This window comes from Lampetra planeri, unplaced genomic scaffold, assembly GCF_965212315.1.
Source record: "Lampetra planeri unplaced genomic scaffold, kcLamPlan1.2.h2 scaffold_234, whole genome shotgun sequence".
Lineage (NCBI taxonomy): Eukaryota > Metazoa > Chordata > Hyperoartia > Petromyzontiformes > Petromyzontidae > Lampetra > Lampetra planeri.
In genome coordinates this window covers 57,057-72,213 of record NW_027615065.1, presented here as the reverse complement: position 1 = coordinate 72,213, position 15,157 = coordinate 57,057, and the positions used below count along the sequence as shown (strand labels likewise).

The 15,157-nt window shown below is 58.3% G+C and overlaps 1 protein-coding gene across 1 annotated transcript; it reads right to left on the bottom strand.

The window, feature by feature from the left end:
- Nucleotides 1–4,183: 4,183 nt before the first annotated feature.
- On the bottom strand, nucleotides 4,184–13,585 carry LOC144740558 (hepatic leukemia factor-like). Its single transcript, XM_078623401.1, has 4 exons — nucleotides 13,562–13,585; nucleotides 13,224–13,310; nucleotides 11,547–11,855; nucleotides 4,184–5,469 (listed from the first exon to the last, which is right to left on the bottom strand). Exons 1-4 carry the CDS (start codon nucleotides 13,583–13,585, stop codon nucleotides 5,254–5,256), a joined length of 636 nt encoding a protein of 211 aa, XP_078479527.1. The 3' UTR covers nucleotides 4,184–5,253.
- Nucleotides 13,586–15,157: the final 1,572 nt, after the last annotated feature.

Genomic DNA, 15,157 nt, shown 5'->3' with positions numbered 1-15,157 from the left:
AGGGCCAAGGGCCCGGTTCAGAAAATCGTCACCGGTGTTGGCTGTGAGCGGGAATCCAACTCGGGTCGCCGGGTTCGTAGCGCTGCGTAGCGCTAACCGGTGCGCCACCGCTCCCCACATACGGACACACGTGTGCGCACGCACACACGCGCACACGCACACACGTGCACGCACGCACACACGCGCACACACACACGTGCACGCACGCACACACGCGCACACACGCGCACACACACACACGTGCGCACACGTGCACACACGCGCACACACACGCGCACACACACGCACACACACACGTGCACACACACGTGGCAGGGATGGCCGAGAGCGTGGTGCCAAATGGCGGGCAGTGAGAAATAAACCCGGCAAACATTTACCTACTCCCTCGATTTCCCGGCGTAACATAACGGACACCTCATTTCTCTCCTCTCGCTCTGTCGTCGGTGTCGTCGTCGACGTCGTCGTCGTCACTTCTTGTTCGTTTCTTTATCGTTTTTGTGTTCCCTCCGCGGGAGCGGAGCTCCGTCGAGAGAGAGGTGGTGCCGCAGGCGACGTCAAAACCGCACCCCCCCCCCCCTCTCTCTCCCCCCACGCCTTCTTAAGCCTCGACAAACCGCACAACGCACAACACGCACGCACAACGCACACGCACACTAGCTGCCAAAACATACACCTGGGGTTTCGCGAGGTCGGGAACGGAACGGGCGGCGGTGCTGGCGACGACGATTCTGCAATCTCCGAGCGTGCGGCCGCCCGCCCGCTCGCTCGCTGCCCTATCCCAGCGAGATGTGTCTCACGTAGCGGCGGCCAGCAGCGGACCGAGCATGGAGACGACCGTGTGACACGGAGGAAGAGGGGGGGAGAGGGGAGGGGGGTGCAGCGATGATTGCGGGGACACGATGCGACATTATCTCCCAGCACGCCCAGAGGGCACGACGCTACCCCGGGGCGGTTCGAGATAAATGGTCGTCCACAAAACTGTTGTCGCGCCAACAATGAAAATAATACTTTTAGGTTTTTTCGGTAAAGTCACTTGACTTTACCGAAAAAATTAATAAAAAATAAAATAATAAAAATCACGACGTTTCGGAGGCAACACAAGTCTCCGTCATCAGGTGGGACCGTCACAGCCAGATTTGCTGCATCAAGTGAGGCAGGGATTCCAAGATGCAAGTTCTTAAATACAAGTTAAGGGGGAGGAGAGTGGGGGGGAGGAGCTTATCAGAATGTGGTAGCCAATGAATGGAACGTGACTTTACCGAAACAACCTAAGAGTATGAATCCTTGCAGTCACGAAAGCTTCAAATCTACAATGAAAATAATGAAAGAAAATTTTAATTTTTTTTGGCGCGGGGGGGGAGGGGGGGGTGTTTGTCGTTGCCGCGGGAGCTGTTGGGCGCTACCTCCTGCAGACGCCGCCAGGCCAGCGGAGCGAAACGTCGGACGTCGCGCCCAACGACAACAACGAACGACTAACAAATAAAAACCACAACGACGCCGGTGCTGGCGGTGGCGGCGGCGGTGGCGGTGCAGGCACCAACAGGAGACGGTCTCGACCCGGGATTTGTGGCGACTGGGATCTTGCCAATCACGGTGGGGGGGGGGGGGGGGCCAACACTCGGATCACGCGAGGCCAATTGCCGCAACCGGTTGCCGCAACCGCCCGTCGTGCGGTTGACGACGGCCACTAAAAAAATCTGCCGCGGCCAAACAAACGTGCCCAAGCCGGCCATGCCCGCACCACCGCGTCTTTGTTCCGGACTGGGGGTTTGATTCTTTTTCCCCGCGTTTTAAATTTGCCGCCCGCCCGCCCGCCCCCCCCGGGAGACGTCCAATAAATTATCGCGGTCGGCTACGTACTGCGCTAATGGAAGTTCAACTTGCGTACGTACACACCGTACGTAGCATCGTCAAGCGACCGCGGTCCGTGCGCCACCGCCTACGATGCGTTAAATACGACAACGAAAAACGAGAAGAAAAAGCTGCAACGAAAAAACGACGTTCACGGAACTTTCCACTCCTCCCGGGGGTAACGGCGGACAGAGAAGAGAATCTCTCGGGGTAGCAGGCGACGCGGCCTCGCTCGGCCAACAGAGGTGAGCGCAAGTGCAGGTTGGGGAGCGGAGGTGAGGAGGTGAGGAGCGGAGGTGAGGAGGGGAGGTGAGGAGCACAGGTGAGGAGCGGAGGTTGACTACGAACGAAGTGGGGGGGGGGGAGAAGTTGCCCATCGACAGCGACGACGCTCGAACAGAATCGGAACCGGCGCCGTGTCGATTCTCTCAGCCGTCGGCGAAAAGGAAAAAAATCAATCCGGCCGGTCCGGATACAAAAAAACCAAAGCAAAACAGCGGAGGAATTACCTAGAACGCAATTCCACGTATTGCCGCCGCCACCGTCGCCGACCGTAATGAGAGCTTTGCGTGGCCTGCGGTCGCTCAACCCGGGGTCATCCATCCCCCGACCCACCCCCACACCCCGTCTGTAGGGGGGGGAGGTGGTCATCACGAGTGCGATCGTTTCAAAAGCAGAAGCGAGCGACGGAAGTGGGCGAGGGTCGGCTAACCGAGTCGTCCCACCCGGCCAGCTCGCGGCTGGGACGAGCCGTGCGGTGCGGCGTTGACACACCAGGTCCTGGTTTGAGACTCGGGGGGGTGGGGGGGGGGCAGAGAGGCCACCGGCGCAGCAACAACAACAACATCATAACCGGAGCGCCACCGTGGGCTCCGACGCATCGCCACCACGACGCGGTTCAACAGGGCCCTAGTCTACGACGCCGCCATGATGCCCGCGGTCGCCCCCTGCCCCCACCCTGCCAGCAGAGGTCGCAAACGGGTTTGATTCCTTACCCGTACCCGGCCGCACCAGGGTCGCAAACGGGTACCCGTACCCGGCCGTACCCGTACCCTACCCGTACCCGGCCGGGTATCGGGTAGGGTACGGGTATCGGGTACCTGATTGCGACCTCTGGGATGAAGCCACGTTGCAGGCGCGGGTGGGTTGATTCTAGAAACTTGAATTGTGAGAAGAGACAAGACGTTGGGAAATGAGTGACAAACGGTGACTCACCAGTGACTCACGGCCTACCCGTACCCGGCCGCACCAGGGTCGCAAATGGGTACCCGCACCCGGCCGGGTACGGGTAGCCGGGTATCGGGTAGGGTACGGGTATCGGGTGCCCGGTTGCGACCTCTGCCTGCCAGGCGCGCGACAACAAACCAACAAACACAAACATACAACGGCAAAACGCCGCGCGTACAAGCACGACGGACAAGGTGCTGGGTGGGTGGGTGAGGGGGGGGTGAGAGTAGGTGGGGGTGGCGCGGAGGGTGAGGGAGCGAAGGGAGACAATGGAGCGATGCTCCTCAGAGCCCGACTTAAAAAATCGGGGATTGCCGCAACCTTTCCACAGGAAAGTATAAAATAAAGAAAGTAGCGCGGTTCTGTCCGTCGTCTCGAGAGCTCGTCATCAACTTGACCCCCATCCCCCCTCGTCATCCTCCTGACCCCCATCCCCCCTCGTCATCAACTTGACCCCCATCCCCCCCCTCGTCATCCACTTGACCCCCATCCCCCCTCTCGTCGTCCAGTTGACCCCCATCCCCCCTCGTCGTCCACCTGACCCCCATCCCCCCTCGTCGTCCACTTGACCCCCATCCCCCCTCGTCGCCCCCCTGACCTCATCGCCCCTCGTCGGCCGCCCGCAGGTAACCGCCAGCGCGTTCGCGGCCTCGACGTGGCGACGGTCGCGACCCGCCGCCACCTCCTCCCTGCGTCCCTCCCTCCGGCAGACCCACGTAACGCGCCCGGTAGTTTTCCACGGGGTGGGGAGCGGGTGGGTGGGTGGGGGGGATCTCAGGTGTGCGCTGGCTGCGGGCGTCACACCCAGGTGAGAAGGGGGGGGGCAGGTACGGTGGAGCTGCCCCGGGGGGGAAAGGGGGGGGGGCGGAGGTTTTGATGGCGGGAGACGCGTGGGCACTCTGCCCTTTTGGCAGCCGACGAGAGGGAGCAAAAGAGGCCGCTGAACTCGCTTGACAGCGCTGCTTGGCAGGCAGTCACCCCCCGCTCGCCCCGGGAGAGGCACATGCCGTCGGGCGATGCCAATTGCGGGGGCGGCGAACCGTGAGAGTCGCGGCGACGTTTCGTAATTCGCGATGACGCGCGACCGCGGGCCCGGTGCCCGCCGCCATCGCCCGCAAACACCTGAGCGGTCGTGACTTTTTTTTGCTTTTTTATCCATCGCCCATCGCCGTGGTCGTGATTACGGTCAGACGGGCACGCCTCGGCTGGTAGGACCTTGCGACGCGGTGGGGGGTGCGACGGGAGACGGTTGGGTTCGGGCGCGGTCGGACGCGGTGCCGGGCGACGTCATCCGAGGTGGGTTAAGGTGATCGCTCGGGTTTCATGCGAAGGGTTCAAGACGCTCGGGGGTTCTCGCGTGAAGGGGGGTCCACACGCTCGCCCTTCCAAACCGCCGGGTCCGCGGATCCGCGAGCGAACCTCGGCCAAGCTCGCAGAGTTTGAACATTTTTCACTCCGCGGTTGAAAACCTCTCCCCCCCCACCCCCCGGCCTCCCTCCCACGGTGGCGGCAGTAGCAGCGGCGGATCGGCAGTGGCAACGGCTAATGCTCACGGAGCAAAGAAACTAAAGAGCCGCCTCCCACCCACCCCCCTATGAGCTACACAGCGGTGTGCGACGCAAAACACACAGCGGGCGCACGACGCAAACACAACCCACGGCCGGCGGCGTTCGACCGCTACGCCTCACCGGGACGGCCGCCCTCGCCACCGCTGCATCGCCGCCGGAGGCCCGGACCGATTGAATCCACAATGCACTGCTGCTTCCTGCACACAACCCTCCCCCCCGCGACCCCCGCGCCGGTGAGAGGGGGTCAGCGTGGCGTGGGCACGAAGGGGGCGAGCAACGGATGAGCGACGTGGGGCGACGATGGCGAGGAGGAGGATGACCGTGACGACGCTAGGGCGGGCGGGCGGGCGGGCGGGAGACCGGGGGGCCGATCCGTCAGCCGTCGTGGCCGACGAGCAAACAAGCCGGGCCAGACGACGGCCAGACTCGTCGGGGGGCGGCTGGCTGCGGCTGCGGGGCGAGACGCCAACGCCGCCGACAGACGGACGATCGGTCCCGCCGTGGCGAGACGGACAAGACGACGCGGGAGAGATGGGCGGTCGGGGCGAGCGGGGCGAGCGGGGCGGGCGGGGCGAGCGGGCTGAGCGTGGGGCTGGCGGTGGACGTCTCACAGCGAGCCGTGCTTGGCCTCGTACTTGCCGACGATGTTGCGAAAGCGTCCGAGGTCTCGCTTCAGCTCGGCCATCTCCTGCCGCAGCACCGAGTTCTCCTTTTCGAGGAAGGCGGCGCGCACCGCGATCTGGTTCTCCTTGAGCCGCCGGGCGTCGCGCGAACGCTTGGCCGCCACGTTGTTCTTCCTGCGGCGGGCCCAGTACCTGTCGTCCTGCACGCACGCGGCGACGCACGCGGCAACGTGTGTGGTGTGTGTGTGCGTGTGTGTGGTGTGTGTGTGGCGCGTGTGTGTGTGTGGGGGGGGGGGAGAGCAGGGGGAGAGCGGGGGGAGAGAGCGCGTCAATAGCAGAGGTCGCAAACAGGTTTTGATTCCTTACCCGTACCCGGCCGGGTACGGGTACCCTACCCGAAATGACAAACGGGTCCCCCCCCGCCCGCCCGGCCGCGATGGACGTGGGAGATCGGGGAACCCGCGATGGATGCAGCAGCGGGGACAGAGGGAGGGGAGGAGGGAGGTTTCGTGGGTTCGAATCCGATCGAGGGTGGTCGTTTACGATAATTATCGTTGTTATTAAAGTTCTATTTTTTTTGCCATCGAGTGCGTTTCATTTTCATTTGCCGTGCCGATCCACGATCAACGCATTCGCTGTCAGGTGTCGGTCTCGCAGGGCGAGGTCGGCTATCGACAAGGGAAGGCGCTGCGCTTTCAAACAGGCGGAGATCTCTCCGGCTGTCCTCTTGACGCTGTTGGTTGTTGTTGCGATTAGCGGCGAAACGTCACGGCACTGGAATTGTAAATGTTGTGGTGGGTTTCACACACGCGGTGTGCGCCAGAGGTCGCAAACGGGTTTTGATTTTGATCGATTCCTTACCCGTACCTGGCCGCACCAGGGTCGCAAATGGGTACCCGTACCTGGCCGGGTACAGGTAGCCGGGTATCAGGTAGGGTACGGGTATCGGGTACCCGGTTGCGAACTCTGGTGTGCGCCGAACTGGTAACGAATTGCCCACGTTTTGTTGGCGGGTTTAACGACACATTTATATTGACGCGATCTAACCCAAAAACGGCGATGATTACTCCTTTGTGAGATTCCCCAATGGGAGTATTTAGCGGTGTACATTTAAATAAAAAATAAAGTCTCAAATTTGGCAAACGCGTGGAATGTGTTACGCCGGCATGCGATGGCCCTACCCCGGCTTCGAACGACGTCACGGGGATTATCTTTAACGGTGGACGACGCCGACGGATTCGAACCGCGGAACGAAACCTCAGCCCACAGGTTGTGTGTGCGGTGTGTGCTTATTTAATAAACACACTCGGGGAAACGAAGACGCGCACCTCCAACAAAAAAGATCGCTCGCTGCCAATAAAAGTTACGCGCACACGCGCGCACACGCGCATGCACGCGCGCACGCGCACACACGCACACGCGCATGCACACACGCACGCACACACCAAAGTTTATTGCGTCACGATCCAGAGGACGGACGTTCTGAAATGACATTCGTCGCCGCTCGTCGCCGCGCACCCTCCGATTGCCGCGGTTTGGCTACGTACGGCGCGAAGGAAGTTCAACAGCGCGCACGCACAAGCGCTCCTTTCTCATGATAATTATGGTAAATTCATTATGAGATACACCCCACGAGGAGTGAACGTTAAACTCGGTGGGCCAGAGTACACAAATCTGAAGTGTGATACGAGAGAAAACGGATCACAAGTCGTGACTCTCGCTCTCCTAAGTGCGGCTGCGAGGGGTTACGTAATCATCCCCAGCTGCACCAGCCAATCAGCTGCCAGGAAGACGCGCGGCACAACCGCCGTGACGTCACACGCGCGACCGCCATGACGTCACAGGCGCGACACGGCCACGGTGATGTCACACGCACGACACACGACCGCCGTGACGTCACACGCACGTCACGTCCGCCGTGACGTCGCACGCACGACACGTCCGCCGTGACGTCGCACGCACGACACGTCCGCCGTGACGTCGCACGCACGACACGTCCGCCGTGACGTCACACGCACGACCGCCGTGACGTCACACGCACGTCACGACCGCCGTGACGTCACACGCACGTCACGACCGCCGTGACGTCACACGCACGCACGACCGCCGTGACGTCACACGCACGACACGTCCGCCGTGACGTCACACGCACGACACGTCCGCCGTGACGTCACACGCACGACACGTCCGCCGTGACGTCACACGCACGACACGTCCGCCGTGACGTCACACGCACGACACGTCCGCCGTGACGTCACACGCACGACACGTCTGCCGTGACGTCACACGCACGACACGTCCGCCGTGACGTCACACGCACGTCCGCCGTGACGTCGCACGCACGACACGTCCGCCATGACGTCGCACGCACGACACGTCCGCCGTGACGTCGCACGCACGACACGTCCGCCGTGACGTCGCACGCACGACACGTCCGCCGTGACGTCGCACGCACGACACGTCCGCCGTGACGTCGCACGCACGACACGACCGCCGTGACGTCACACAGCCGTCATGACGTCATACGCACGTCACGTTCCGCCGTGACGTCACACGCACTGCCGCCGTGACGTCACACAGCCGTCGTGACGTCATACGCACGACACGGCCGCCGTGATGTCACACGCACGACACGGCCGCCATTGCGTCCCCCAGGCAACATGGCTGGCGGGACGCAATTGTTAATTTGCTTTAGCAAGTCTGTGGCTAAGGCCTCGTGTAGTCACGTAATTCACGTCGAGTGCGGTTATTAAAGTTATTAAAAATTTAGTTTCGCTAGCACGTTCTAGATTTCAAGCTTTCGTGACTGCAAGGATTCATACTCTTAGGTTTTTTCGGTAAAGTCACGTAGGTAAAAATAAATAACAAAAATAATAGAAATAATAATAGAAATAAAATAATAAATCACGACGTTTCGGAGGCAACACAAGTCTCCGTCATCAGGTGGGACCACCACAGCTAAATTCACTGTATCAAGTGAGGAAAAATCCAAGAGACAAGCTCTTAAATACAAGTTCGCTATTACGCCCATGTTTACTCAGGAGTTACGGCATTTCTAGGGTTGCCGCAAGACACCCACTGCACGCTCTGGCCTCAAGAATCTCAGCGGTTCTGGGTCGGTGTCTGCATCATGGTCACGGCGAACCCTCAGAGAGAGACCATTGGGCCTCAAGATCTCAGCGGTTCTGGGTCGGTGTCCGCATCATGGTCACGGTGAACTCTCAGAGAGAGAGAGACCATTGGGCCTCAAGATCTCAGCGGTTCTGGGTCAGTGTCCGCATCATGGTCACGGCGAACCCTCAGAGAGAGAGAGACCATTGGGCCTTAAGATCTCAGCGGTTCTGGGTCGGTGTCCGCATCATGGTCATGGCGAACCCTCAGAGAGAGAGAGAGATCATTGGGCCTCAAGATCTCAGAGGTTCTGGGTCAGTGTCTGCATCATGGCCACGGCGAACCCTCAGAGAGAGAGACCATTGGGCCTCAGGAATCTCAGCGGTTCTGGGTCGGTGTCCGCATCATGGTCACTGTGAACCCTCAGAGAGAGAGAGAGAGACCATTGGGCCTCAGGAATCTCAGCGGTTCTGGGTCGGTGTCCGCATCATGGTCACGGTGAACCCTCAGAGAGAGAGACCATTGGGACTCAAGATCTCAGCGGTTCTGGGTCGGTGTCCGCATCATGGTCACGGTGAACCCTCAGAGAGAGAGAGAGATCATTGGGCCTCAAGATCTCAGCGGTTCTGGGTCGGTGTCCGCATCATGGTCACGGTGAACCCTCAGAGAGAGAGAGAGAGACCATTGGGCCTCAAGATCTTAGCGGTTCTGGGTCGGTGTCCGCATCATGGTCACGGTGAACCCTCAGAGAGAGAGAGACCATTAGGCCTCAAGATCTCAGCGGTTCTGGGTCGGTGTCCGCATCATGGTCACGGTGAACCCTCAGAGAGAGAGAGACCATTAGGCCTCAAGATCTCAGCGGTTCTGGATCGGTGTCTGCATCATGGTCACGGCGAACCCTCAGAGAGAGAGAGACCATTGGGCCTCAAGATCTCAGCGGTTCTGGGTCGGTGTCTGCATCATGGTCACGGTGAACCCTCAGAGAGAGAGAGACCATTGGGCCTCAAGATCTCAGCGGTTCTGGGTCGGTGTCTGCATCATGGTCACGGTGAACCCTCAGAAAGAGAGAGAGACCATTGGGCCTCAAGATCTCAGCGGTTCTGGGTCGGTGTCCGCATTATGGTCACGGTGAACCCTCAGAGAGAAAGACCATTGGCCCTCAAGATCTCAGCGGTTCTGGGTCGGTGTCCACATTATGGTCACGGTGAACCCTCAGAGAGAGAGAAATCATTGGGCCTCAGGAATCTCAGCAGTTCTGGGTCGGTGTCCGCATCATGGTCACGGCGAACCCACAGAGAGAGAGACCATTGGTCCTCAAGATCTCAGCGGTTCTGGGTCGGTGTCCGCATCATCGTCACGGTGAACCCTCAGAGAGAGAGAGAGACCATTGGGCCTCAAGATCTCAGCGGTTCTGGGTCGGTGTCCGCATCATGATCATGGTGAACCCTCAGAGAGAGAGAGACCATTGGTCCTCAGGAATCTCAGCGGTTCTGGGTCGGTGTCTGCATCATGGTCACGGCGAACCCTCAGAGAGAGAGAGAGATCATTGGGCCTCAAGATCTCAGCGGTTCTGGGTTGGTGTCCGCATCATGGTCACGGTGAACCCTCAGAGAGAGAGACCATTGGGCCTCAAGAATCTCAGCGGTTCTGGGTCGGTGTCCGCATCATGGTCACGGTGAACCCTCAGAGAGAGACGCCTTTCGGCCTCAAGATCTTAGTGGCCGCCGTCTCCGATGGGGCCGTTACGAACCGCTGAAAACATTTCGACAGGCTGGTATTTTGTCGAACGAACACGTTCCTTCGGAGTGGGCAGGTAGGAACTTGGTTGGACAGCGCATTCGTGCACGACAGACAAATATGCACGACAGACAAATATGCACGACAGACAAATAATCCCTGGTGGGCAGTGTGGAACCTGTTGTTCCTACCTGTAGAAAAGATAACCTCCCCTGACCACCCCTCCCTTAAAAGATAACCTCCCCTGACCACCCCTCCCTTAGGCCCCTCCCCTGACCCCCCTTCCCTTTGGCCCCTCCCCTGACCCCCCTCCCTTAAGCTCCTCCCCTGACCACCCCCCTTAGGCCCCTCCCCTGACCCCCCTTCCCTTTGGCCCCTCCCCTGACCCCCCTCCCTTAAGCCCCTCCCCTGACCCCCCCCCCTTAGGCCCCTCCCCTGACCCCCCTTCCCTTTGGCCCCTCCCCTCTCCGTACCCGGCAGTAGGTCTCCACCAATCAAAGAGCTGTTCATATTATATATATATTTATGCACGACAGACAGACAGACAAATAATCCCTGGTGGGCAATGTGGAACATTGTTCCTACCTGTGATACGTCCTCCTGTTAGACGAACACAGGCAGTTGCCCGCTACCGCGGGGTTGGATTAGTTAGGCCCTCTGATGGAGGGAGGCACACGGCCGACTATCCGCTCGAATCTGTCTGTCTGTCCGACTTACCGACAAGACAGACAGAGAGAGAGAGAATGACAGATGGACCAAGAGACCGAGACGAATATACACAGGGAGAGGCGACGCCGACGGCAAGAACAACAGACGGACAGAATGACAGGCAGACTGACCGATAGGCATCGAGACGGAGAAACAGGCGGACCGACAGTCCGACAGACCGTTTAACCGTCTCTCTCTGTCGGTGCGTGTCCATCTCTCGGTCTGTCCGCCCGCCCGCCTCTCCACGTTACCGTCTCTCGTGTCGTGTGTGCCCCGTGGTGTGTTGGTCGGCCTGTCCGTCTAATCTGTCTGATCCCCGTGGACCTCAAGGTGAGAAGAGGGCCGAGGATGGGTGATCACCGGGCAGACCCAGCGACAGGCCAACAAGGGACAGGCACAGCCAGCCAGACCCATAAGACCGGCGAACAGACTGACCGATTTCACCGACGGACAGACCGACCGTCTGTCCATCTGCCAATCAGTCCGTCTGTCTGCCCGCCTGTCTGAGCGGCTGACCGACAAACAGAGGACATGCAGAGCGACTTGCAAGCCATCCGTCTGTCCGTCTGTCTGCCCGCCTGTCCGTGCGGGTGACCGGCAAACAAGACGGGCAGACGGAGCGACTGCGGGGGCGGTCCGTCTGCCTGCTGGCCTGCCGGCCCCGCCGTTCCGTCTGTCGCTCGGTCTACCCAGCAGCCGACACCCTCACCCCTCTTCTCACCTTGAGGTCGACGGGGATCAGGTTCTTCTTGGCCTTCTTCACGATGGGCTGCGGCTTGAGCTCCTCCTCGCTGAACTTGCGCCTCCGCGGGTCGAACATCTCCTGGCCCGGCACGGAGGAGAGCGCGAGGTCGACGGGGTCCGGGTCGTAGCCGATGGACACCTCGATGCTCTCGGGGTCGATGGGACTGGGCGTGTTGCGAGGCTCGCCTGGCGAAAACAGCGACACGCGCGCGCCGAGAGCGGCAAAGTTGTCATTGTCGTCGTCGTAACGGCTGACAGTTATCGTCGCCGCGGCGGTCGTCTTTGGCTACGTGCGTAGTACTCAAATTGTAAATGTTGTAGTGGGTTGACTCTCCAACACACAACCGGTGTGTGCTGAACTAGTATACTACACTATACACTACACCTGCACAATACACTACACACTATTACACTATACACTACACTATACACTACACTACACACTATAATTGTAAATGCTGTAGTGGGTTGACTCTCCAACACACAACCGGTGTGTGCTGAACTAGTATACTACACTATACACTACACACTATTACACTATACACTACACTATAATTGTAAATGTTGTAGTGGGTTTACTCTCCAACACACAACCGGTGCGTGCTGAACTAGTATACTACACTATACACTACCCTATAACACACTACACTATAATTGTAAATGCTGTAGTGGGTTGACTCTCCAACACACAACCGGTGCGTGCTGAACTAGTATACTACACTATACACTACCCTATAACACACTACACTATAATTGTAAATGCTGTAGTGGGTTGACTCTCCAACACACAACGGGTGTTGTGCTGAACTAGTAACGACTTGGCACGCTTTGTTGCACGTGACAAACCCCTTTAATCATTGGGCGTCAAACTCATTCCGCACCGTACGTAGCCAACCACGTTCATCGGAGGTGCGGGGGAAGGACAACAAACTAAACACGACAAGAAGCAGCTCCAAAGACATGAGTTTGTCAATCATGATGATGATGATTTAAAAGTGCACAGGCTCCAGTGGCTTCCTAACATCAAAAGAGCGTTCCAGACGGCCGCAGAGGCGCGTCTGAAAGCGCCGCGTGATGCGGTGACCTCACCGTCTTTGTTCGATGGCTAAGTACGGGTAGCCGGGTATCGGGTAAGGTACGGGTATCGGGTACCCGGTTGCGACCTCTGCTCTACTCACACGACGGGACGCAGGAAGTCGGGATTCCACGGGTGATTTGATTTTTAAAATTTTACTTTTTCATTCCGGACCTCCTGCATCCCACAGTCCTGGCCAACATCCGACGCAGTGGCACGCGAAGAGCCGTGCGTATTCCAACCGCCCCAAGCCGCCGCCGGAGGATGGGAACGATTGCCCTTTGACCGGCGCCGATCGAGCGAGCCAAACCGATGGCAAAAAAAAACCGTCCGCGTCGTTAACACGCCCCGCCGGCTGGTTAACCAGCGCGCTTTTGGCCGTGCAATGTTCAATTCGTTTGGCTTTGCAGGGTGGCGGAGAGGGGGGGGGGTTCTTGACGACACAAATCTGGCCGCTCCCCGGATAACCACGGCGGCCGAAGACCCCCACCCCCACACCCCCCTCAACTCCTCCAACCCCCACCCCCCAAAAAAAAAATCCAACCGCATATCTTCGTCACGTTGGCTGCGAAACCCCACCGAGTGTTGAGTCGCGCGGGCATTCAGTCGTGTGAGATTTTTGCCATTCGGCTGCTCCTGCTGCTGCTGCTCCTGCTGCTGATGCTGCTGCAGCACCAAACGCATGGGGGGGGAAGCACGGGGCGAGGAGAAGAGGCGTGTGCACCTCACGTGACCTCGACCGGCATCTGGCGCAGGAAGGAGGAAACCGCTGGAGGGTGCTGTGGTTATGGCCGGGCGGGGCACGGCGCTGCCAAAAAACACGCGGATGCACCGGAACGCCCCTTGGTGGCGTTGCAGTCCGCCTTGGCCGGTCCTCCGCTTCTTTGCGTTTTTTTAGTGTTTCGTTAACCCCGAACCAAGCGGACGCTTGGGGGCGCCATGGTGGCGGGATGTTAGCTACCTCGCCGGGTGTACAGAAGTTCGTGGGTTCGATCCCAACCCCCGACACCTGCTGCTGTATATTCAGAGTTTGCACATGTGTCTCTCTCTCTCGCTCTCTCTCGCTCCCTCTTCCTCCCCGTGATCGCGTGGTTTTTTTTATCCGCGTCCACCGGTTTTTCAACCTCCACAATTAGAATGAACGTCGGCGCGTTCAGAGTGTTCGGCTGCTGCGAAACATTTTCACGCGATGATGATAATAAGTTGTCACGCACAACGAGTCTGTGTGCAAAATGTCAGCTCGATTGCATCACGGGAAGTGGGTTAAAAAACGACCGAAAGATTTGCACGGTCGTAAGCGCGCAAGCAAGCAAGCGAACTTAATATAAAGGATTTAAAAAACGGAAAATTCGAAAAAAAAAGAAACTCGCGGTCCTCCAGAACACGACCGCAAGCCCAACGCCCACCGACGCAACGCCCCGATCCACACAACTACCGAGGGGGTCATCATCGCGGGGACTCCGCGCTCACTCCGGGCGAGCGGCTTATCTGTCTCGAGCACCTTGAACGTGAAATCGGAAGTTGTTGCCCTGCGTCTACATCAGCGAGCGCCCGCGCGGCAAGAAAAAGTTGCGGCCGTCACGGCCCACAACTCGAAAAATGACACCGGCAACTTTTCTCCAAGAGAGATGGCGCGCAGCTCGCGATCATCGCTCCCCGCAACCGTGAATTATTTTAAGTAAAAATAATAAAGTGATCTCCTTGCTTGCTAGGAGATGTTAACGACCTCGCCCCGCATACAGGAGGTCACGAGTGTGATCCTGACCCCGAAGACGCCTGCTGTATATTTGGAGTTTGCGTGTCTCTCTCTCATCATCATCACGGTGGCTAGGAGATGTTAACGACCTCGCCCCGAATACAGGAGGTCACGAGTTTGATCCTGACCCTGAAGACGCCTGTTGTATATATTTGGAGTTTGCGTGTCTCTCTCTCTCATCATCATCAATCATCATCAATCATTATCAATCATCATCAATCATCATCATCATCATCATCACGGTGGCTAGGAGATGTTAACTACCTCGCCCTGTATACAGGAGGTCACGAGTGTGATCCTGACCCCGAAGATGCCTGCTGTATATTTGGAGTTTTCGTGTCTCTCTCCCTCTCTCTCACCGTTTTCCCCCTCCACATTTAGAATCAACGTCACGTGTTTAGGAGTTATTTGGCCGCGAAACGTTTCCGCGTGAAGATAAGCCACGAACTGCGTTGAGCGATCATTTGTGAGGGCCAGGCCGCCCTCTGAACGAGAGCTACGGCACCGCTTGGCGGGTCTTCTCACCCGGTAATATTAACAACATAGCCTCGAACGAGTTCCAAGATTTCGATTTAAAGCTTTCGTGACTGCAGGGATTCATCTTCTTGGTTCTTTCGGTAAAGTCACGTAGAATGGAAATAATAAAATTATAAAAATTCAACATAATAAAATAATATTATGTTTTATTTTTACTATTTTATTATTTCCATTCTACGTGACTTTACCGAAAGAACCAAGAAGACGAGTTCCAAGCGAC